Source organism: Myxine glutinosa, chromosome 13 (assembly GCF_964187855.1).
Source record: "Myxine glutinosa chromosome 13, kmMyxGlut1.1, whole genome shotgun sequence".
In the NCBI taxonomy this organism is placed as follows: Eukaryota; Metazoa; Chordata; class Myxini; order Myxiniformes; family Myxinidae; genus Myxine; species Myxine glutinosa.
The window spans coordinates 830,568-855,799 of NC_136273.1; the positions used below are offsets into that span (position 1 = coordinate 830,568).

The following is a 25,232-nucleotide window of genomic DNA, read 5'->3' on the forward strand; positions in this document are numbered from 1 at the left end:
TTCATCCAGCGGTTCAACACACTTGGTTCGAGTACATTTGACCAACTTCAGGAAAGGTACAGGAACAAACTCTTGAACATGAAACCCAGACATTGCACTGAAGTGCATTTCGTGGGCGATCAATATGATTTTGGGTTAAAGAGTCTAAAAGGGGATGAACGCCAGAGATGGGAGTCAAATACCAACTTGCCAGAGTTTGTTCCAGCGGACATCATGAAAATCCCTGATTGGAACACATTCCTGTCAAACCCTTGTAACAAGACCAATCTGCTGTCGTATCTTGCTTCACGTTGGTCCCAGGAGTCATCCTGGCCTGATGGCTTCTGCCTGGTCCTTGGGGTCAATGCCCAGGCAACTCGTGTGACGCAGACGGAACATACCAATGTTGATGAGCTGTACTGCCCTAACCACGAGGAGGCGGACACCAGAATCTTTGCTCACATTGCTAGCTGTGACAACAGCGTAGTTGTCATTCAGGCTACAGATACAGATATCATCGTCTTGTCAATGTATCAATTCCCTCGGTTGACAAACATTGTTGAGTTATGGGTGGAAAAGGATGATCTGTTCCTCCCCATCCATGACTTGGTGAATGAGTTGGCCAAAGCAGTTGGAAAGGACGTATTGGCACTCACAGACACACTGCTCATCTCCTACATTCTGTCAGGTTGTGATTCAGTGAGCTATCCTTTCAAACGGGGTAAGAAGAGAGCAGTGAAAGTCGCACTCCAGCATGTTGACAAACAGCCAGCATTGTCCAATTTCATCCGACATGAATCCGGACCTTCTGCACATGATCAGGTGATTACTGAAGCACGAAGCTTCTTTTGTGATCTCTACGGCAAGCCAGGGTATTCATCCCTGGATAAGCTCCGCGCCCACTTGTTTGCATTTAGCAAACTAGATCTGCGCTCCCTTCCTCCAACAGAAGATGCTTTTCACTTCCACGTTCTCAGGAGCCTTTGTCAGATCAGCTTATACAAGCAAGCTTCACTCAGTAATCCAGTGCTTCTTCCACCTGAAGAGTATGGCAGGAGTGTGGATGGTGACAGGTTAATTCCTGTCATGAAGAGCAAGCCATCAAAGCCTTCTGCTGCGAAGTTGAAGTACTGCAAATGTAAGAAGAAACCGAACTGCCTGAGGAATTGCCCTTGTGCGAAAGCTGGAGTACCATGTATCATTGCATGTGCCTGCAATGGCGACAGAGAAAAATGTGGACGGCTTCTGACTGATGACGGTGATGATGATGAGTAAATAGAGGTAATGACACTTTTCCAGACAGTATGTGGTATGACCTGTCGTTTTAAAACATGTTGAAGAGTACCGTGCAAATAGATAGTGTGAATGCCGGATTTTGGTGATTTTTTTAAAGTTATGCAAATCTAAAGTGACATACATGCCAGTAAGTTAAGTTCAGTCGGGGCATTTCTTTCCCAAAAACATCAGAGGGGTACAAACAACATATTTTGGGTGTAAAAGTTTGGCTATATTGAGCTTGAAGTAGGAAAAATGTGATTTTATTTACTAAAGGAGCTAAACTTTTAGCTTAACCCACTTTCCGTGACCTTTTGACCTCTGCTGACCTCATGGATGGTCCAATCACGTTGAATCATGTTTCATATAAAAGCCAACTTTATAACAAAAAGAATGAGTGGTAATTTGTTGCACTCACCCCTGTATTATGGGATATATGGTCAATTGAATTTCCGCTACCCCTAAATTTCTTGCTTTTTTACAGTTGACGCCCCAAGTTAAAAAATGTCCCTACAGAATTCGCGCAATCCAAACTACCTTGCTAAAGTCACTTTTCTGGTGGCTAACACCCCCACAGACATGATCTAGTGGTCAAACATTTTATAGCAGGGGTGTCATAGTCAGGTTCACTATGTTTTTTCGTTCAAAATCATGGTAGATTAGCAAACCTATACATTTTTGGAAATGTTATTACATGGAAAATCAGAAAATCAATGTTTACATTTGCCAATTCCGACCAATTCGACCAATCGACCAATTCCATTCGACCAATTCGACCATTTGACCAATCGCTTCGATCGACCATTCGACCATTCGACCAATTTGATCGATTCGATTCGATTCATCGAATTCGATTCGATCGACCAATTCGATTTGCCAATCAATTTGACCGACCTTTGCTTGTGTGGAACGGACTGTGAAAACGATGCGGACTATATTGTCGGATACGAGACACAGGACAGTGATGACGAACTCTAAATGGCATATTCTGTAATCGTGTATGTTTGATGCCATTGACCGCCTGTGTATATTTTGTCAATGACTGCCTGTGTAGATGTGAAGTTATACTGACCGCATGTGTATATATGATTTTGCTGACTGCCTGTGTATGTTTGGTGATATGAATTATTGCGACACATTTTGATGTTATTAACTGCCTGTACAAAATGATAACATGTATTTGATTATGCAACTTATCACGAATATAAAGACAGTATTTTGCAATTCAAAACCTTTGATTCGTGTCTTACCATTCCCCATAGCACTAATTTGATACTTTCATTGGATTCCTTGTCCCTGAAAATATAGGTTTAGTATATTTTTTAAAGTTTTTAGGTTAATTAGAGGCAGAAATAGAACAAAATATGTATTTTACAGTGGCCATTTTGAAAATCCAAAATGGCCGCCATACAGGTATCTCTCCAAATGTAAACATTGATTTTTAGTTTCCTTATGCTATAACCTTTCCAAAAATGTATAGGTTTGCTAATCTACCATGATTTTGAACGAAATATAATTTATTGACAAAGTGAACCTGACTATCACTTCAAAATCCAATTCTGAGGTCTCGGATCCCAGACTAATCATTCATTCATGGTATTTTGAGTCTTGATGGTATTTTGGGTCTTCAGGGTCTTTTCATTATTTGGGGGTTTTTGGGACTTTAAGGATCTTTTCAGTATTTGGGGTCTTTTGGTCATTAAGGGTCTTTGGAGTCTTGTGGGTCATCAAGGGTCTTTGGAATATTTTTGGTCTTTGGGGTCTTTTAGGTCTTCGGGGTATTTTGGGTCTTCGGGGTATTTTGGGTATTTGGGGTTCATTGGGTCTTTTCGGTTTCATTGTCTTCAGGGTCTTTTAGGTATTTTGGGTCTTCGGGGTCTTTTCAGTCATTTCAGTCTTTGGGGTATTTTGGTTCCTCTGGGTCCTTAGGGTCCTCGTGGCTATTTTTTTTCTTTGTATACAAGATTGAGGCGCGTGTAAGACGTAACATCAATCACAACAAGCGTTACGCCTAGGTCCCCCGTCGGTGAAGTGATGCGAGTTGACAAAGTGGAAGACGCAAGGCGGCCATCTTGGATTTTGACGTGGCGACCCAATTTGCAAAAGCGTTCTTCCTTATGCCGAGATACACCCACACACCAGATTAGAAGTTAGTAGTTCGTTTATTTTTCAAGATATTTCGCTCACAAGGGTTCAGACATATACAGACTTGGCATTTAATATGAAATATTTTTTTTGTGGGGGTGAACTTACTTTTCAAGATGACTTAGAACCAAAAGTTCATTGGAATTATGTTGAAATTATTCTAGATTTTGTTAATGTGACCTTTAAAAGAAACAAAAACCACATTTGACATTTCGAAGCAAATAAATTGATCCTTGAAAGTGATGTAAACTGATATCGAACTCAATTCACGGACAGTACTGTGTTAAACTTCTGTACGTTTCCCAGAAGTATCTCTTTATTTTGCACATCAGCCAAAATTTTTTTTAACAAAAACAAAAGTTTTATTACGACTGGGACTATGGACAGTAAAATTACAGTTCAGTACTTCGTGTAACCCCCACGAACATTCAGGAGAGCACGTACACGTTGAGGCATGCTGTTCACGAGATTTGCCAAGGTTTGGACAGGAATCGCATGCCATGCAGTGAGATTAGCCTGCTGCAATTCACGCACAGAGGTGGGCTGCTGGTCCAAGTTGTCAATTTGACGCGTTAATTCTGCTCACAAGTTCTCTATCGGATTCATATCCGGGGACATGGCAGGCCACTCCATATGCTCTACACCACGGCCAGCAAGAAAGTGTTGGATCATGCGAGCACAATGAGGCCGTGCATTGTCATCTTGGAAGACAAAGTTTCCTCGAAAGGCTGCACGAGCAAATGGAAGCAATGTTTCTTCCAGAATGCCCCTGTACTTGAACTAGTTCAGGTTTCCATTCAGAACAACCAGGTCAGTTTTGCCACCTGCATGAAAAGCAGCCCAAACGGTCACCCACCACCTCCAGCTTGGACTCTTGGCACTATACAATCTTCATTGTAGGCTTCATGCACTTGTCTGCGCACTCGGACGAGGCCACCTTGACGATAGACAAGAAATATAGACTCGTCACTGAAGATCACGTGATTCCAGTGTCCTGGCTGCCATTGACGGTGCTCTCTGGCCCACTGCAATCGGCGCTGGCGGTGTTGTCTGGTCAGGCATGGCTTTCTCAGGGGACGCTTGGCACGAGAGCCTGCTTGAACAAGTCGTTGGTTGACTAGCCTTCTGGATACAGGCACATTTGTCAGTTGCTGCCACTCAGCCCTAAGCCGATTAGCTGACTTGGTACGGCCATTGCGGACTAACCGGTGCAGCTGGCGATCATCCCTCCTTGTGGTTCTGCGGGGATGTCCTGGCCTCGGTATTGGAGTAGGGACACCCCTCTGAGCATTTCGTTTCAGGATCTTTGACACCTGACCTTGAGTGATGCCATACTGCCGAACAATAGCACGCTGTTTCATGCCGGAATTTCGTAAAGCCACCACTCCATGACAAACAGCATTGTCGAGTTGACGGACCATCTCCAGCGGAAGCGGCAATAACTTTTGTAGACGTGCAGCAGTTGTTTTCCACTAATACAGAACGCAACAACCCTTATATACCCGATTGTGAAGCCAATTGGCTTGGAAATCTGCCAACATCACCGCTTTGCACAAAAAAGGTGCAAAAACAGATCCCAGCAACTACAGACCAATCAGCCTTCTCTCAATTATCAGTAAAGTCATGGAATCCATCATTGCTTCAGATATGAAATCTTTCCTCTTCTCCAATGGCTTGATCTCTGATCATCAATTTGGTTTCAGACCTGGTCACTCTACTCTGGATATGCTGCTACTGCTTTCTCAGCAATGGATGGAGGTCCTCAATGCCAAACAGGAAATTAGAGCTGTCTCCATTGACATATCACGTGCCTTTGATACGGTCTGGCACCCCGCTCTGCTCACCAAACTCTCCTCTGTTGGTATCCATGGAAATCTCCACGCATGGCTGGCGGACTTCCTCTCTAGTCGTAGTCAACATGTGGCCCTGAATGGGTTTCTCTCATCTCCTCTTCCTGTTCAGGCTGGAGTTCCCCAAGGCAGTGTTCTGGGCCCTGTGCTTTTTCTGGTCTTCATCAATGATCTCTCCGACTCTCTTGAAAATCCTCTCTATCTCTTTGCTGATGACTCTACTCTCTGTCGCTCCATTCTTCATCCCTCAGATCGGCAGTCTGCAGCCTCCTCACTCTCTGCAGACCTGGACAAAATCACAGACTGGGCAAACAAGTGGAACATGTCTTTCAATCCTGACAAATCTCACACTCTTACGATGTCTCTCCAAAAAGACCGACTGGACAACCCTCCCATCTACTTTCTGAATAATCCTCTCCAAGAAGTTCTGTCACTCAAACTTTTGGGTCTCACCATCTGCCATGATCTTTCCTGGGAAAACCACATTTCAAATCTGGCCTCCAAAGCCAGTCGCCGACTGGGCATCCTCCGTCGTGCGAAGTCCTTCCTTGGCACACCTGAGCTCCTCACCACGTACAAGGCTTTCATCCGCAGCTCAATGGAATACTGCTCTCCCCTCTGGGCTGGTGCTCCTGCCTCACACCTAGCGCGTCTTCACGCTGTTGAAAGCAAAGCATTCAGAATCATTGGAATCTCCCGCGATGAAGCAAACTCCAAGGGCCTCTCACTCACTCACCGCAGGCAGGTTGGTGGTCTTTCCGTCTTCTACCGACTGCTCTCTGGCCTTGCCCCCCCAGCTCTCTCTGGGCTCTGTCCCGCAAATATTCCTACAGGTCGCACAAGATCTGCCTGCAACCCTCTTATGGTTAAACTGCCAAAATATAGGCTCTCTGCTCACCTTCACTCTTTCATTCCCCTTTTCTCCCGCCTCTGGAACAAACTCCCCCACTCCCTTCAATCCCACTCCTCCCTCCAGGTCTTTAAAACAGCTGTTCACCACCATCTCTTATCTTCCCCCATCGAAAACCTTGATCTTTTCTACCCCCGGTAATTCACCCCAGATACACTTTTTTTTTGGAAATTCCAACTTCTTTCCTGGAAGTCCTTGCAGTGTTCATATGTTTTATACCTCTCCCACCTCCCCCAAAGCCCTCCCCCTCCCACATTTCTCCCGATGTCCCGGCTCTCAAATGTTGTGTTTGTGTCCTTCCCCCTCTCTTCCCATCTTGTCTGCCGCTCCCCTTATTTTTTGTGTTTTGTGTCGGTTTGACTTTTTGTGTGATTAATGTTAGCTCTTTCACGAGCCTCGATCTTGTATACAACAAAAAAAAGAAGAAAAAAAAAAAAAAAAAAAGCTGGTAAGATGGTTAATTTACATCCTTATGTCCCTGCTGATGTCTCTGTATTGCCTGGATATTAAGGAAGGCGCCAGAGAAGCTTGCCTAAATAGTGCCATGTGTTTCCCTTTTAGATGTGTTGCATTCAAGTGAAATAAAGCTCACTTCTTTGGAGTTCGTGGTGAATGTCCTTTATTTTACCACAGACACTGCTAGAACTTCCAGGAAAGATGTCGGTATTTCAAAAAAAAAGTGGATCTGGGGTGAATTAACGGGGTAGAAGAGATCAAGGTTTTGGATGGGGGAAGATAAGAGATGGTGGTGAACAGCTGTTTTGAAGATCTGGAGGGAGGAGTGGGATTGAAGAGAGTGGGAGTTTGTTCTAGAAGTGGGAGACAAGAGGAATGCAGTGAAGTGACTGGTTGAGAAGAGTGATGGAAATGAATGTAGAAGGAAATAGAGGACGGGGAAGACTGAGAAAGACTTGGCTAAAGGTGGTAGAAGAAGAAATGCGGGCAAGGGGGTTAACAAAGGGAGATGCAGAAAATAGGCGCTGGGAGTTAGCTTCATCACGGGAGATTCCAATGATTCTGAAAGCTTTCGTTTCAACAACATGAAGCCGAGCTAGGTGTGAAGCAGGAGCACCGGCCCAGAGGGGAGAACAGTATTCCATTGAGCTGCGGATGAAAGAATTGTATGTGGTGAGGAGCTCAGGTGAGCCAAGGAAGGACTTCGCATGACGGAGGATGCCCAGTCGGCAACTGGCTTTGGAGGCCAGCTTGGAAATGTGGTTTGGGGTATTTTGGGTCATTGGGGTATTTATGATCTTCATGGTATTTAGGGTCCTCTGGGTCTTTTGGGTCCTCAGGGTTTTCTCGGTCTTGTAGGTCCTCGGGGTGTTGAGGGGAGGAGGAGGAGGGCCTTTTGGGTCCTCTGAGTACTTTGGGTTAAGTATTTCAGGTTACATTTGTGGGTGGAGTTAAGTCAGCTGTCCAACCAATGGGTGAAGAGCGGACATACATACTTACATACCTACATAGAAACACTTCTTTTTTTGTGTGTGTGCATACAGAATCGAGGCTCGTGAAAGTGCTAACATTTATCACACAAACAAATCAAACACAAACAAACAAACTCCATAAAAAGGGGAGCGGTAGACAAGATGGGGAGAGAAGGGGAAGCACATAAACACAACATTTGAGAGCAGGGACATCGGGAATGTGTGGGAGGGAGAGGGCTTGGGGGGAGGCAGCATGGGAAGGGGGGTGGGGGGTGGGAGAAGTATAAACACAAGGACACCAAGGACTTCCAGGAAAGAAGTTGGTATTTCAAAAAAGTTGAACTTGCTACATTATATATATACAGTGCATTCAGAAAGTATTCAGACCCCTTCACTTTTTTCACATTTTATGTTGCAGCCTTATGCTGAAATCGTTTAAATTCATTTTTTCCCTCATCAATCTGCACTCAATACCCCATAATGACAAAGAGAAAACAGGATTTTAGAAAGTTTTGCAAATTTATTAAAAAGAAAAAACAGAAATATCACATTGACATAAGTATTCATACCCTTTGCTATGACACTTGAAATTTAGCTCAGGTGCCTCCCATTTCTCTTGATCATCTTTCAGATGTTTATACACCTTGATTGGAGTCCACCTGTGGTAAATTCAATTGATTGGACATGATTTGGAAAGGCACACACCTGTCTATATGAGGTCTCACAGCTGACAATGCATATCAGAGCAAAAACCAAGCCATGAGGTCGAAGGAACTGCCTGCAGAGCTCAGAGACAGGATTGTGTCGAGGCACAGATTTGGTGAAGCCTACAAAAAAATCTCTGCTGCATTGAAGGTTCCCAAGAGCACAGTGGCCTCCATAATTCTTAAATGCAAGAAGTTTGGAACAACCAGGACTCTTCCTAGAGCTGGCCACTCGGACAAACTGAACAATCGGGGGAGAGGGCCTTGGTAAGAGAGGTGACCAAGAACCCGATGGTCACTCTGGCTGAGCTCCAGAGATCCTGTGTGGAGATGGGAGAAACTTCCAGAAGGACAACCATCACTGTAACACTCCACCGATCTGGGCTTTATGTCAGAGTGGCCAGACGGAAGCCAAACAGTTCAATGTTGGTTACATCAGACCACAGAATCTTGTTTCTCACAGTCTGAGAGTCCTTTAGGTGCTTTTTTGCAAACTCCAAGTGGGCTTTCATGTGTCTTTCACTGAGGAGAGGCTTCTGTCTGGCCGCTCTGGTTTGGTCATGTGTTGAGGAAGGATGAAAGTGACTGGTTGAAAAGAGTAATGGAAATGAATGTAGAAGGAAGTAGAGGACGGGGAAGACCGAGAAAGACTTGGCTAAACGTGGTGGAAGAAGAAATGCGGGCAAGGGGGTTAACAAGGGGAGATGCAGAAAATAGGACAAAATGGAGAAGATCGTCATGGGGACCGCAAGGCTAACCTCCGCTCTTGCAGGGAAAATGGAATTAAAATGCCTGTTGTATTGTGCTCTTTGCAACCTTCAATGCAGCAGAGATTTTTTTGTAGGCTTCCCCAGATCTGCGCCTCGACACAATCCTGTTTGAGCTCTGCAGGCAGTTCCTTCGACCTCATAGCTTGTTTTTTGCTCTGATATGCATTGTCAGCTGTGAGACCTCATATAGAGAGGTGTGTGCCTTTCCAAATCATGTCCAATCAATTGAATTTACCACAGGTAGACTCCAATCAAGGTGTAGAAACATCTCAAAGATGATCAAGAGAAATGGGAGGCACCTGAGCTAAATTTCAAGTGTCATAGCAAAGGGTATGAATACTTATGGAAATGTGATATTTCCGTTTTTTCTTTTTAATAAATTTGCAAAACTTTCTAAAATCCTGTATTCTCTTTGTCATTATGGGGTATTGAGTGTACATTGATGAGGGAAAAAATGAATTTAAACGATTTCAGCATAAGGCTGCAACATAACAAAATGTGAAAAAAGTGAAGGGGTCTGAACACTTTCTGAATGCACTGGAGATGTACCATTATAATTCTTATTGTGGACAATTACCATTATTAGTACCATTATCATTATCATAATTATTATTACTAGGGCGTGCCCGTACGTGGGTGCAAAAAAACATGCGTGCAAACAACAACAACAAAAAAAACTTTGAAACCACGTGGCAGTAACGACCACAGAACCCCCCCCCCCCCCCCTCTATTTACATGAAATGGTTTGGTCCATTCGCAAAGCCAAAGCGAACGGCTTGCGAGTACGGTAGAACCCCCCCCTCTATTTACATGAAATGGTTTGGTCCATTCGCAAAGCCAAAGCGAACGGCTTGCGAGTACGGTGACCATACCTTGGGAACCACTTGTCCGATTAATTTCAAACCTTGAAAAGGCACATCCTCGGGTCCCCAGCAATATACCTGGCAAGTTTCAAGTATATCGGACCCGTGGTTGTCGAGAAACAGCGAGAAACAGCACAGACAAACACACACACATACACACAGAGATTACTGGAATTATAGATAGATGCAAGGATGAAATTTGGTTGAGAGGTTGGGTGTGTGAAAGTGCCAAAATTATTCGATTTTGGTGAAGATCCGGATGCGGACACAATCATTTTAAGGTGATTCTTCACATTATGAGACGGGGCTAAAAACGATGTTTATGCAAATGTTTTTATGTAGGTATGTAAGTATGTATGTCCGCTCTTCACCCATTGGTTGGACAGCTGACTTGACTCCACCCACAAATGTAACCTAAAGTACTTAACCCAAAGTACCCAGAGGACCAAAAAGGCCCCCCTCCTCCTCCCCTCAACACCCTGAGGACCTACAAAATCGAGAAAACCCCGAGGACCCAAAAGATCCAGAGGACCCAAAATACAACGAAGATCATAAATACCCCAATGACCCTAAATACCCCAAACCACATTTCCAAGATGTCTTCAAAAGCCAGTCGCCAACTGGGCATCCTCCATCGTGCGAAGTCCTTCCATGGCACACCTGAGCTCCTCACCACATACAAGGCTTTCATCCGCAGCTCAATGGAATGCTGATCTCCCCTCTGGGCTGGTGCTCCTGCCTCACACCCAGCTCGGCTTCACGCTGTTGAAACCAAAGCTTTCAGAATCATTGTAATCTCCCGCGATGAAGCTGATTGCGAGGGCGTTTCACTCACTCACCGCAGGCAGGTAGGCGGTCTTTCTGTCTTCTACCGACTCCTTTCCGGCCTAGCTCCCCCAGCTCTATCTGTGCTCTGTTCCCCAAATATTCCTGCAGGTCGCACAAGATCTGCCAGCAACCTTCTTCTGTTGAAATTGCCAAAATCAAGACTCTCTGCTCACCTTCTCTTTCATTGCTCTTTTCTCCCGCCTCTAGAACAAACTCCCTCACTCTCTTCAATCCCACTCCTCCCTCCAGGTCTTTGAAACAGCTGTTCACCACCATCTCTTATCCCCCATCCAAAACCTTGATCTTTTCTACCCCCGCTAATTCACCCCAGATCCACTTTTTTGAAATACCAACTTCTTTCCTGGAAGTCCTTGCAGTGTCAATGTTTTATACTTCTCCAACCCCCCCCCCCCCCCCCTCCACCCAAGCCCTCTCCCTCTCAGAGATCTCCCGACGTCCCTGCTCTCAAATGTTGGGCTTGTGTGATTCCCCCTCTCTCCCCATATTGTCTTCCGCTCCCCTTATTATGTTATATGTGTCCCTTTTTTTTTGTGATTAATGTTAGCTCTTTCACGAGCCTCAATCTTGTATTTAAAAAATAAAAAAATAAAAAAAATAAAAAAACACTTACCTCACGGATATCGGGATTCCTCCAAATTTCTTTGTTTAATGTTACAAACAGCATTAGCAACTGTTTAAAAAGATAATCATATGTGTTTGTGGTTTATAATGTTTTGCAATCCCGGTTACGCCACTGTTGAACTTCCGGTCTTGTTTTTTAAATATCGGCTTTCGAGCTAATATGGCTGCCACACCATGTGACATATTGAAAACTCACCGGGAAAGAGATTGGATTGGACATGTGTGTGTGTGTGTGTGTGAATGAGTCGAGTCTTCCCGGGAAAGAGATTGCCCGCGACATCGTCACATATTGTGATTGCAATTCAACCTGCGTCTCAGGTTTTATCACCAAGAGTGAGTTAATGTTGGAGGGAGCAAGCACCTCCATTACAGACCTAAAGGCCATTTTGTCCTCGAAGAGGCTGTCTGCTTGGTGCTTCGTGTTTTGTCGTTGGGATTCCCCTATTGACATCATTGTGTTGATCGCCGTTGGTTTTCCATATCGGCTTAATCGTTGGTGGACATGAGACGTGGATTACACTCACGTTTTGGGGGATCGTTATCCCGTGAGCCGCCAGCTGCCCGATCTCTCACCTCGTAATTCTTCGTCTGCATGCGCGCCAATATCTGCCTGTTGTTTTGCCGTTCTGCACGATTTCGACCTTCACCGCGTTAGGATCCGTGCACTGACTTTGGGGAATGTTACATTCCACTCACATTTGGCGTATCGTGAGTTCATTGCTTTGAGAGCATTGGGGAATGATTGTACCATCATGTGTATTGTTCATTTGATGTAGGGAGATTTTGATTGTACTTTCTTTAATAGTGTTATTATTACTCCCACCAGGGAGTAATGCATTCAATCGTGTCCGTGTGTGTGTGTATGTGTGTGTGTGTGTGTGTGCGTGCGTGCGTATGTGTTCGTATGTTCGTGTGTTCGTGTGTTTGTGAACAAGATATCTGGAAAAGTTCTGAACGGATTTGGATGAAAGTTGGGGGGATGATTTAATCGCCCTTGGGATAAGGAAGAATTGATTAGTTTTTGGTGAAGCTCAGGATATTATTCCGGATCCAGGAATTTTTTTACCATTGGAAGATTGGGCTCATCAGCGGCCACCCAAGGCGGGAATATGCGCTCTACTGAGTGGCGTTCTAGTTGTGTATGTGAGAGTTCTTAATACAATTACTTGTTTTGTTCTACACAATTGCATTGGTGTGGTTTTACCATGGTTTATTAGAACACGCAAAATAACAAATCTTTCTGCCGTGTTCCCGCTCCAGCGCTCCAGACTCTGAGGTGCACCGTAACAGTAGTCTGGGCGAGATAGCTCAAAAATAGGCCAAACCTTCCAAAAAATATACCATAGCTGTATTTGGTACCATTCAACGCAGAATTTTAAGTAGTTTAACATACTCGGAGCCTCACGCTGAGTCTGTTGGGGAAATTATTTTATGTTGATTTAAGTAGAGGAGGGTATCGCGGTAAAATGCGGGCAAAATCGAAAATACACAAATTAGGTAATTTTGAAGCTATACTTCATTTTAAAGTACCGAGTAGCCTATAAGGGGGTCATAATAAGGAAGCAGTCTCTTAGAGGCACTACATGTGCCGTGGTTGTTCTCCATGGGATAATGTGGACCATAACGTCCGGACAATTGACGGAAAGGGAACTCTACACGGTATGGGGATAGTGCTGTCTACGACAGGTCCTAACGCAGCGGCAGCTACATCGAATTTACCAAGGATACAGAGACAGAAATTAATGAGACAGGACACTATTTTGCCGTACAAGGGAATAGCTGTTATCCCGTACTGCGTTCCTGAAAATACCGGTCTCTCCAAGCTCAGCTTCAAGTCCCTCAAACAAATTCGCCAGCAGTCACAGTGTAACACGTCGCGTGATGTGCAGCTAGATCTCCTGTGGCACGTAGCCAAGTTCATACCGAAAGTTGCTCTTGAAACTCGACCTGGCTGGTCTGGGTACATGACAGACATTTCAAAAGGTGATTATCCTGGTCAATCAATTGTTCATATGCTCCCTATCATCGATCTTGATCCAACAGACTTGTCTTGCATCTACTCAACGCTGCAGCTCGTGGTCAAGCAAGCTAAAGAGTTGAATATCCCGACTCCCATTGTCACGTTCGATCAACCACTTTGGATTAAAGCTATGGAAATTGTGAATGCTCTAGACATGAAAGTAGTTCTCATCCTTGGCGGTTTTCACATGATGATGAGCTATGTGGGTAGCATCGGCAAAATAATGTCAGAGTCTGGTCTCAGCGTTGCTTTCGAAACGGTATTCGGAAAGGTTGCGGTAACACACATTTTCACTGGGAAAGCAATAGCAAGGGCTCTCTGAGCATTTTTCATGTTGGAGTCCGTGTTAACTTCAAAACTGTTGTCTCAGTTTTTGCCTCCAGAGATCACGACTGAAGCAGGTGAAACTGAGTTTGATACTGTAAGTGAAGATGATGATTGGCACGATGACAGCGAATCGGAGACGAATGATGACGATGGCGGTGCCAGCGATGATGAGAGCGAGGAGGTGGGAGACGATGGTGATGCCAGGAAGTAAGAATCTCGTCGGTGAGAGCAACAGTAACCTGAAGCCACTATCTGACGTGGAAGTTGAGAAGATGCAAGTACTATGTGATGCTATCAAAGAAGACTATCAAGGTGGACTAGAAGAGATCACCAAGTCCTTAGAACTCAAGAACTTGCGAGAAAACCTTGGCAAACTGAAGGAAGAGTTAGGTAAATCGTCTCGTACGGCCAAGCTATGGATACAGTGCCTTGGGTTTGTCAGCATCATCAAAGAATTCATTCGCGCCGAGAGGACCGGAAATTGGAGTCTGCATCTGCAAACCGTTGGGAAGATGGTCAATCTATTTGCAGCAGCTGGGCATGTGCACTATGCCAAGTCTGCAAGGATGTACTTGCAGCAGATGCTAGAGTTAGAGACAGACTATCCGTGGGTGTACGCAAGTTTCCATGAGCATGGCTATCATACTGTATGCCGGAGTAACAGATACTGGGCAGGCTTGTGGACTGACCTTATCATCGAACAGGTCTTGATGTGGTCCTTGAAGAGTCGAGGGGGTCTAACGCGGGGGCGAGGCATAACAGAGTCCGTGCGGACTACCTGGATCAACAGCATGCACCGATGCGCTGCAATCCACAATGCGATGAGTACACTGACAAAAATGGAACACAGAACGAGTGAACAGCACGTGGACCTAAGCGCGAGTCGGAGAAAACGAGATTGGTCGGATATGGAAAAGTTAGCTGTATGGTTCAGAAACCACGACCCATTTGACCCCTACATCCCGACCCTGAGAAGTCTCTCAACTAGTTTAACAGCTGGGGAGAATGACGGGATCAACTGTGACGACGCCGAAGCAGTTGGAGCTATGATACAGCAGAAGCTAGATGGGGTATGCCTTGAAGAGGCCTCAATTAGTAGAAAAGACCAGGTGCATACACTTGAGTGGTTACAAGAAGGCGTGAAAGTTGACAAAAATGTGGTGCACATTGACCCACTTGTACTGTTCACCCGTGCAACTCTCATAGTGGAACGGCAAGACAGAGAAAACCAAATCAATAACTTCAACTATGAGTTCACACCTGAACCCACTGCACTTTTCAAAAATGGCTCCATGAGAAAAACACGAAAGTCTGGATTACGCAACAGTATTCTCAATCAATCACTTCGCGTAGAAAAGCCGAACGCTGACTGCTGTGTTGTGGATGGTGGTGCTGCCCTCTACCAATCTCCGTGGGTTGCTCAATGCACGTACAGTACTCTGGCTGACCAGTTCATCAATCACATTGTGTCAAGGCATGGCAGCTACGAAATACACGTGGTCTTCGATGGTTACAGCTTCGATCGGTCGACAAAAACAAATGAACAGCAACAACGTCAGAATAGTGGTCGGGTGGCCTCTGATGTTACAATCGCTACAGATGGAAGTACGTGCGTGTCGGCAAAAAGGGGAGAGTTCCTGCTTAATCGCTCCAATAAATGTCAATTTATCAAGCTACTACGTCAGAGACTGACTGAGCGCCGTATATCAAACTCTCAAGGTGAGGGTGATGCTGATGTTCTCATTGTCAAAACTGCGATTAGTCTTGCCAAAACTGGAAAATCTGTATTTGTGGCGAGTGATGACACCGATGTATGCATTATGTTGATGAAACACGTGAAGGCAACTATGGGAAATGTATTCTATACAACATTGATGAAAACGCGTGCTAGAGAAAAGGCCTGTAAAGCATCAAGAAACAAATCAGTACCGATGTGGTGGAAGATTCAAACCCTCGTGGCCACATTGCAGATTCCTTCAGAGCTTATCCTGTTAGCTCATGCCTGGGGAGGCTGTGACACAACATCTGCCACCTACGGAAAAGGGAAGCTGAAGATCATGCAAACTCTGAAGTCGGATATTGTTCAGGAAGCTGTTTCTTGCTTTGGGAACTTAAAAGCCACTCGCGAGCAGATTGGCACTGCAGGCAACACCATTATGCTAAATATCTACAATGGAAAAGAGGATGATACGCTCACAACTTTACGTCATGCCGATTGGCAGTTGATGGTACTGGGCAAGAAAAAGCTAAAGCCGGAAGCCCTGACCCCGACTGGGCGTGCAGTGTACTTCCATTCACTCAGGGTGCAACTCCAAGTATGTCAATGGGCCACACTGAACCTGGAATGCCTTGATCCGACCGAGTGGGGATGGCGATTCGACAACAACATCCTCATTCCAATCAAGACTGATATTGTTGCTGCGCCAGAGTTTATTCTAAACGTTGTGTGTTGCGGCTGCAAATCAACATCAAGGAAGGCATGTGGTACAATGTTGTGTAGCTGCAAGAAAAATGGACTTGCATGTGTCCCTGCATGCAGTGATTGCCGGGGCGTCTCTTGCAACAACGTGTCTGCAGAGCAAACGGACGTGATCTTGGAAGATGATGAACTCGCAAGTTTGTAGACTTCCACAAACTGTAGTTATTAGTTTGGTTTGGTGGTGGATCGTTTTTGTAATTTACAACAATTTTCAAACTTTTCCTTTTAAAGAGTGAGAACTCTATATAATGCCGATGGGTGTCCTTAGATTGTGAAAATTGCTTTTGCGGGCCATATATAAACCGCCTTAAACTGAATACCACCTTATATCGAACCATGTTACATTGAGTCCCCGGTGTATCGAGAAATATTCATGTTGGCAGCATATTTTCAAGCTATGAATGCTTAAGGGGCTATTTATGTATAGTTTCATACTATAGGGGCCTATACCTGTAAGATTTAGTATTAAACGGTTTTTAGTGCAGTTGAATGTCTCGCCTTTGTTACATTTGATGGCATTTTTATGTAAATTGCACCCTCTCCAACCCCCAGAAAAAATCTAGTTAAAAAAATTTCCCCAACACCCTCAGCGTGAGGCTCCTAATATATCAATCTACATATGATATGGCATCACTGAGCCACAAATCAGCTATGGTATATTTTTTGGAAGGTCAAACCCTATTTCGCCCAGACTACAGGGGTTTGGGGAGGTAATACGTAACAATGTGCATGCAATTTCAGATTTTTAGGATAAGGAATTCGATTGAAATATTTTTGGCTGGTATACCACTTCACCTATGATGTAATCTTTATTCCCCATTGGGAGTACTTGACAATATGCCAAATTTCAAATTTTTCCATTCAGCGGTTTCCAAGAATTTTTTATTTAATTATTTGCGATTAATCTAAGATGGCTGCCATACCACGTGACCTATGACGTCACAATTATCATAAAAACATTATGCATGGGTGTCACTCCTACTCTGAAAGTTTTGTCTCAATCGGACATATGGTTGCTGAGAAAAACGAGGTTTAGCCTGTACGGACGGACAACCCAAAAACATAATACCTCCGGCCATCTTTGGGGGCGGAGGCATAAAAAAGGATGATACATGTGGAAAAAGACATCACCAACAAGATTAGAAGAGAGAATGTACCAATTAACAAAGAGAATATACTAATGCCGAGAATATGATAATGCCGAGCTAGCTCGACGCAGTAGTAGTATATACTAATTGGTGTCAGAAATACAGCAAATGCTATTGCAGAGGGAGAGTGGATGGAAAAGGAAACAAGCGTTACACCTTGGTCCCCCGTCGGTGAAGTGATGCGAGTTGACAAAGTGGAAGACGCAAGGTGGCCATCTTGTATTTTGACGTGGCGACCCAATTTTCAATAGCGTTCTCCCTTATGCGTCGATACACCCACACACCAGATTAGAAGTTAGTAGTTCGTTTATTTTTCAAGATATTTCGCTCACAAGGTTCAGACATATATATGGTGGCAGCCATCTTGGATATTGACGTGGCGACCCAAGTTTCAATAGCGTTCTTCCTTATGCATAGATACACCCACACACCAGATTAGAAGTTGGTACTTCGCTTATTTTTCAAGATATTCCGCTCACAAGGTTCAGACATACATGGCGGCGGCAATCTTGGATTTTGACGGGGCGACCCAATTTTCAATAGCGTTCTTCCTTATGCGTAGATACACCCACACACCAGATCAGACGTTAGTAGTTCGTTTATTTTTCAAGATATTTCGCTCATAAGGTTGACATATATATGGTGGCGGCCATCTTGGATTTTGACGTGGCGACCCAATTTTCAATAGCGTTCTTCCTTATGCCTCGATACACCCACACACAAGATTAGACGTTGGTACTTCGCTTATTTTTCAAGATATTCCGCTCACAAGGTTCAGACATACATGGCGGTGGCCATCTTGGATTTTGACGTGGCGAACCAATTTTCAATAGCGTTCTTCCTTATGCGTAGATACACCCACACACCAGATTTGAAGTTAGTAGTTCGTTTATTTTTCAAGATATTCCGCTCACAAGTTTCAGACATACATGGCGTCAGACATACATAGCGGCGGCCATCTTGGATTTTGACGTGGGTTGCACCCACACACCAAATTTGGATGGGGTCCTTCGCTTACGCACGCGCGCCCGCACGGACGGACGGACACACGGACGGAGGGGAAAACCATAGTCCCCCTTTCGCTCCGCGGCGCAACGGGGGACAAAAATGAACAGACACAAAGTCACAAGAGGATGACTATTGTTGGTTACTCTGTCATTTGTTTCTCACCAGGCCCAAGGAACTGGCAACCACGTGCCCTCACAGCCGCCCATAGGTTAGACGACAATTGCTGGGGGTTCTGATGTTGTAGGATGAGTTCTGTCACAGTTCGCTCGCCCAGCGAGCGTGCCGCACGCATGGCACGCAATCGGCCCTCCTCTTCCACCAGCTGGCAATTAACCAATGTCACCAATTTCCGTTGCATCGGTCGAGACAGCTGTGCTTGGGCCACTGGTGCCACACCTGCCAGATCCAGAGGTGGGATAGGGCATGGGATGGAGCAACATCACAAGGTCGTCAGGCATATTTTGTTTTTGAGTTTGTCTCAAAAGTGTGTAGGAGTTTATACATCTTACTAAAATACGCAATTTGGTGTCTGTCTGTCTGATGATTTTTTAAGCGCAATACATTCGATCACTTATCCAATCTTACCCAAACTTGATAGGATGACTGAGGGTTACACAATGATGGTTGGAGCACATTCATGTGCCCTCCTCCCCAAGGGGGTTTTTTCCCTCAAGCGGGTTTTCCCCACCATTGCCGCTAATGGAGCTACGTGTTGAGGTGTATCCGTGTTAAGTTACCCTTAACATGGCATTTTTCCAAGGCTGCTTCTCATAACAAAACGAATGATAATACTAATAGCATAATATTAATGTTATTACAAAACAATATTAATTCTAATAATATCCCTCCTCCATAAGGTTTTTTTTCCTCCTTGAACAAACGTCGTGTCAACGTTTATAAATAGCTTATCATGGCGTTTTCGTGGGAGCAACGGCCTCTACCAAAAGTAAAAATATTACAAACCATAAGCACGTATGATTAGCTTTATAAACAGTCGCCAATGCTTTATATAACAATAAACAAAGAAATTTGGAGGAATCCGGAGATCACTCGATGCTTATCACGTCGCCGAATGCACCTGATCTCGTAATTCGTAAGGACATCTAAACTGTCATCTATATACCCCACAAGGAATAACAACACGATCCTGCTGCGAACGTGGACTTCTTCCAAGGCGTTTTTTGTGGTGTTTTTCCAAAGCCGCCGCTTCTCATTACAAAAGTAATAACAACACTTATGATAATAGCATAATATTAATTATATATTTTCAATGACCTGATCTAACATGTTATAATGTCATGCACGGTCTGATCCTTTCAATGACCTGATCTAACATGTCATATCATGCATGTTCTGATCCTTTCAATGACCTGATCTAACATGTTATAATGTCATGCATGGTCTGATCCTTTCAATGACCTGATCTAACATGTCATGATATCATGCATGTTCTGATCCTTTCAATGACCTGATCTAACATGTTATAATGTCAAGCGTGTTCTGATCCTTTCAAGGACCTGATCTAACATGTTATAAGGTCATGCACGGTCTTATCCTTTTAATAACCTGATCCAACATGTTATGTTATGCAAGTTCTGATCTTTGAATAACCTGATCGAACAAGTTATAATATGCATGGTCTGATCCTTTCAAGGACCTGATCTAACATGTTATGTAATGCAAGTTCTGATCCTTTGAATAACCTGATCTAACAAGTTATAATATGCATGGTCTGATGCTTTCAATGACCTGACCTAACATGTTATATCATGCAAGTTGTGATCCTTTTAATAACCTGATCCAACATGTTATGTTATGCAAGTTCTGATCTTTGAATAACCTGATCGAACAAGTTATAATATGCATGGTCTTATCCTTTCAATAACCTGATATAACATGTTATGTAATGCAAGTTCTGATCCTTTGAATAACCTGATCTAACAAGTTATAATATGCATGGTCTGATGCTTTCAATGACCTGACCTAACATGTTATATCATGCAAGTTGTGATCCTTTCAATAACCTGATCCAACATGTTATGTCATGCAAGTTCTGATCCTTTGAATAACCTGATCTAACAAGTTATAATATGCATGGTCTGATCCTTTCAATGACCTTACCTAACATGTTATATCATGCAAGTTGTGATCCTTTCAATAACCTGATCTAACGTATTGGAAAAGTAATAATAATTGGCAATAATAAAAAGTATAATAACATGACTCGCCCCCGCCGCTCCCAGAGTGAGCGGGTGTACTAGTGTATCAAATGGAGAACAACGATGTGAAAAGACACAAGTAGTATAGTTTCAACATTAACTTTCCAATATTCCCAGCTTTATAAGCTATTTGCCCAAATGGTTAAGATAAACACCTTTGGTGTTGCCAATGGGTTTCAGTAGCAAGGCAAGTTCTTCCACACACTGCTTGGCTACATCATAACGCTCGCTGTTCTCTGCAAGGCCTGGGAGAAAAGGCATCAATGGCTGGGATTCTGGCACCTGTGAAAAGAAAGAAGGATAAGATATTGTTACATGAATATGGGGGGTGAGGGGGGCAGGGAGGGTGGGAGTAGGGATCAATAGTTAGAGGGTGCTAAGAACGGCTTGGTTCATGTACTTGAGTAGATTAGATCTACACTTGTATTGGGGATCTGTCAGAGACAAGTTGCATGTAATACGTGCACTGAGGGGGCAGTGTCCATCCATTATAGAGCGGCATAGGGTAGTGGTATTGTGTAAAACTTCCTGCAAAGGCGAGGCCAAACTGAGGACTTTTAGCGTGGGGGGGGGGGGGGGGGGAAAGAAGACGTCCAAGACGTTCGGATTCTGAATCGAATCTTCATTAAACCGCAATGTAAAACAACTCAAACCCCTGCCAGGAGACCCCTTTTTGGAAAATCCCCCGATAAACCAAAGCTCCAGAATATTCACTTGTGATGAAATCAAAGGCAAAATTTATACTGCTACAGAACTCCTCCTCATAGCGTATTAATCGAACAGTAGGTCCAAACAAAACACACAATGCTGTAGAATAAGAGATGTTGACATCCAGGTAAAAATAAAAGTCACAGCAGAGAGAAATGGGCAACAGCAAAATGCATTATCATAAATATCGTGCGAGGAAGTCTGCATGATGCCCAGAGCGAGTCATATAAATATTGTTGTCGAGCGAGTGGTAAGGGTATTTTTTATGCTGAAGGCTCCAGTCACGGACTATGTCGTCCTCATCGAGGCCAGGCCTAAATAAAAGAGATGCATCAATAGAAAAGTGAAGAAAGAGAATAGTCCGTGAGTTTTTGAAAAAGTAAAAAATCTGCTATTTGAAAAGTGGAAGGTCGTAAGTATTTGGAAATACATGGGAAGGTAAAGAGTTCCAGAGTTTGGCAGTGGAGGGGAAGAAACAAACATCATAACGGCCGACCCTTGAGTTTCCAATGACCACACAATGTTGTTGTTGCTGTTTCGTATGGTTATTATTGGTTATTGCTTAGCGGCTATTGCTAATGTCAAGCATGTTCTGATCCTTTCAATGACCTGATCCAAAATGTTATGTCATGCATGGTCTGTCTGATCCTTTCAATGGCCTGATCCAACATGTTATAATGTCAAGCATGTTCTGATCCTTTCAAGGACCTGATCTAACATGTTAATTTCGTGGCTTAATTTCAATAACAGCCTGTGGCTGCTGGTTGCATCATTTTTTTTGGACGCGCGATTGTGCCGCTGATGCAGTGCCCCAATTACCAGTGAGCTGGTATTCAATTGGCCGACATCGTAAGGATGACAGGCTGAGTGAAACCCCCTGGCGTTAATTGAACGATCGATCGGGATTCAAACTCAGAATTCCTAGGATCCCAAGCCCGCACCCTAACCGCCAAGCAAACACCTGGCTTGGCCACACAATAACCATGCGATGTAGTGGCTTGTCGAGTATTCTGTGGTCTCGCTCATGGTGGAGGTATACAAGCAGAAAGTTCTTAGAAGCCGAAACCAAAGCAACCCAAAGTCACGTTAATAAACTGCCCCAGTGGTATACCCTGCACCTGTGAAAGAATATATTATATACACGTTGTTTTAAAAAGAGCAACAACAACAACAACATGCATTTTAAGGCCATTTTCCCTGCTAGACCGGGGGTTAGCCTTGCCCCTTGTTAAGGTCCCCATGACAATCTTCTCCATTTTTCCCTATTTTATGCATCTCCCCTTGTTAACCCCCTTGCCCGCATTTCTTCTTCCACCATCTTTAGCCAAGTCTTTCTCGGTCTTCCCCGTCCTCTACTTCCTTCTACATTCATTTCCATCACTCTTCTCAACCAGTCACTTTCATCCTTCCTCAACACATGACAAAAACCATCTCAACCTGTTCCTCTTCACAGCATCAATCACAGGCTCTATTCCCATCATCTTTCGCAATTCATCATTTGTCTTCCTCTCTCTCAACGATACTCCGCACATCCACCGAACCATTCGCATTTCCACCCTTTCCAGCCTTTGTTGCTGCTCTACGTTCATTACCCATGTCTTGCTCCCATAAATCATAACACTTCTCACACATGCAGCATACACCTTTCCCTTCAGCTTCAACGACACTCCCCTCCTCATCAGCACGCCACTCAGTTCCCGAAACTTTTCCAGACCCGGACTTTGAAACTTGTTTCAAAAAGAGCGATACAACTTTAAACGTTTATTTACAAAGAAACAGAAACCTCAAAAACATGAACCAAACATTGAAAGCTTATGACATGGTATTTTCTATCACTGATTGCTATTGCAGTAAAGTCACGGCTAGAGTTAGTGAGAGGCCAAGGTCTGAAATTGGCATTTAAGCAAAATCCTTGTAATTGGCATTCATGAGGTGTGCCCCCCCCCCCCACCCCGCTCCTCCCTCCACCTTTCCCCCTCCACCCTCCCTCATTTCTCTCTCTCCCCTCCACCATCCCTCCTCTCTCTTCCACTCCCTTTCCTTCCCCCTCCCTTCTCCTCACTGTTTCCCTCCCTCCCTTCCCCTCCACCACCCCTCCCCCTTTCCCCATCCTCCTCCCCCATCCTTCTCACCTCCCCTCCACCCCTTCCCTCCCATCCCTTTCCCTCCTCCTCCCCTCTCTCCCTCCCTCCTCTCCCACCCCGCCCTTCCCCCCCCCACATTAATATTCCCGTCAGGAAGCAACTGATATTGCTGGGTACTTTTGCTAGTGTGTGTGTGTATATATATATATTGTTACGGATCTCGGGGGTCGGCGCTCCCCTTATCAAGGGGGGGTTAATCCCCTTATCTTTTTAGCTGGCCGACCCGAGTCCTTAGAAGTTATAACGTTCCTTCCGGTCGGTGGTAAATAGGGTTGTTGGTCGAGTCTTAGTCCAATTACCTAAGTACTACCACCGGCCATGAAGCAAGGAGGAGATAACTCCCGCTCGAACCACGGATACGATGGAATATGCCGAGCGGATAGCAATCTGCGATCCGAGCCGTTAACAATGGGACTAAACCCAATTCTGAGCGGTTAGATCGTGCCACATTTACCCAATGGAAGAAAGGACGGATGCGATCGGATGGAGAGGAAACCAGAAAGTAGGAAGAACAAAGATGGTTTATTAACAAATGTACAGAAGAAGAGGAAACGAAAGAATGTACAAGAGAGGAAGAGGAAGAGGCAGAACGCAGGGCAGCCTTAAAAACAGTCTTATTCTAATACCCCAGGACAAACATACACACTCACACGGGGATTGTAGTTGGTAGATGGAAGGTCCGGCAATGGGGTCCAGGCTCGTCGACTCCGGTCCAGCGGGCGAAACCCGGCAGGCAGCTCCGCACGTAGTTGGACGCGAGCGGACAGTTTATACAATGGGGGAAACTTGTGCCCTTCGTACGTAATATTTGCACGTTCGTGCTACACGCCCCCTCCCCAAAGTCCTCCTAATCAGCGCCAGCGAGTGAGTCCTTAACAAGTGCTGCCGTATCTCTCCAACAAGCGCGCCTCCGTCCTCCAAGTTCTTTGAAAATGCCCTCTCCCATCCGAGTCCTTTCACAAAGGTGCGCTCGGTATCAGTCCTGTGAAAGGGCTTTGCGTTCACGCTTATATAACGCGCCACGCGATCACTCCGCGCTCCACAAAGCCATGCCTGCCAGCGATGTTACCTCAGCCCTGGTTGGCTGGTGAGGGCTTACCGGCCACGCCTTTGACGGCTGGTTGACATGCCACACCTTCTTCTCGGCATTCCGCCCCCTTTCTCGGGCCTAACCGCATGGCTTATGGCGGCGCTTGGGCGGAAGCCCAGCGAGGCTGCGAGCAGCTAACAAAGGCGCGTAACAAATTGGAGAGCCATAAGGCACCGACTGTAGGGGCGCGTAATGGCGTCGCTTGGAGAGGGAGGTCGCAAAATGGACGAAATGAAATGGGCCTACTTCTTATTTGATTGACGCAACGCAGATTCAACTATTGGAAACACGGCCTTATCTAAAACACATACTAATGAAATAACTGAAGTCCTATGGTGGCCTACGTGTTGCTTGTGGACTAACTACACTAGGGGTGCTACCTTTAACCTTTAATGTCATATTTACAAGTGATGTCATATTTACAAGTGTGGGTTCTAAAACCGCAAAAAAAAAAAAAATACATACATATTTATATATATATATATATATATATATATATATATATATATATATATATATATATATATATATATATATATTGAGGATTTGGGAACTGTGTGTGTAATTTGCTGTAAATATTCCTTGTAAATACCTCCAATTGTAAAGGTCAAAGGTCGTCCTTAGTTAGGCCATCGCACACACGTAGCCAATCATAAGTTTCCCCCTCAGTAGTTATGTCCTTAGTAAATGTCAGTA

The 25,232-nt window shown here is 44.5% G+C and overlaps 1 protein-coding gene across 1 annotated transcript in view; it reads right to left on the reverse strand.

The window, feature by feature from the left end:
- Positions 1-25,232, reverse strand: part of LOC137439183 (uncharacterized) — a 320,724-nt gene that overhangs the window by 251,008 nt on the left and 44,484 nt on the right. The window contains exons 3-4 of the mRNA XM_078767715.1: positions 20,750-20,876; positions 18,538-18,771 (exon numbers count right to left, since the gene is read on the reverse strand). Coding sequence (XP_078623841.1) covers positions 18,538-18,771; positions 20,750-20,876 — 361 coding nt within the window. The remainder of the gene's footprint in view (positions 1-18,537; positions 18,772-20,749; positions 20,877-25,232) is intronic.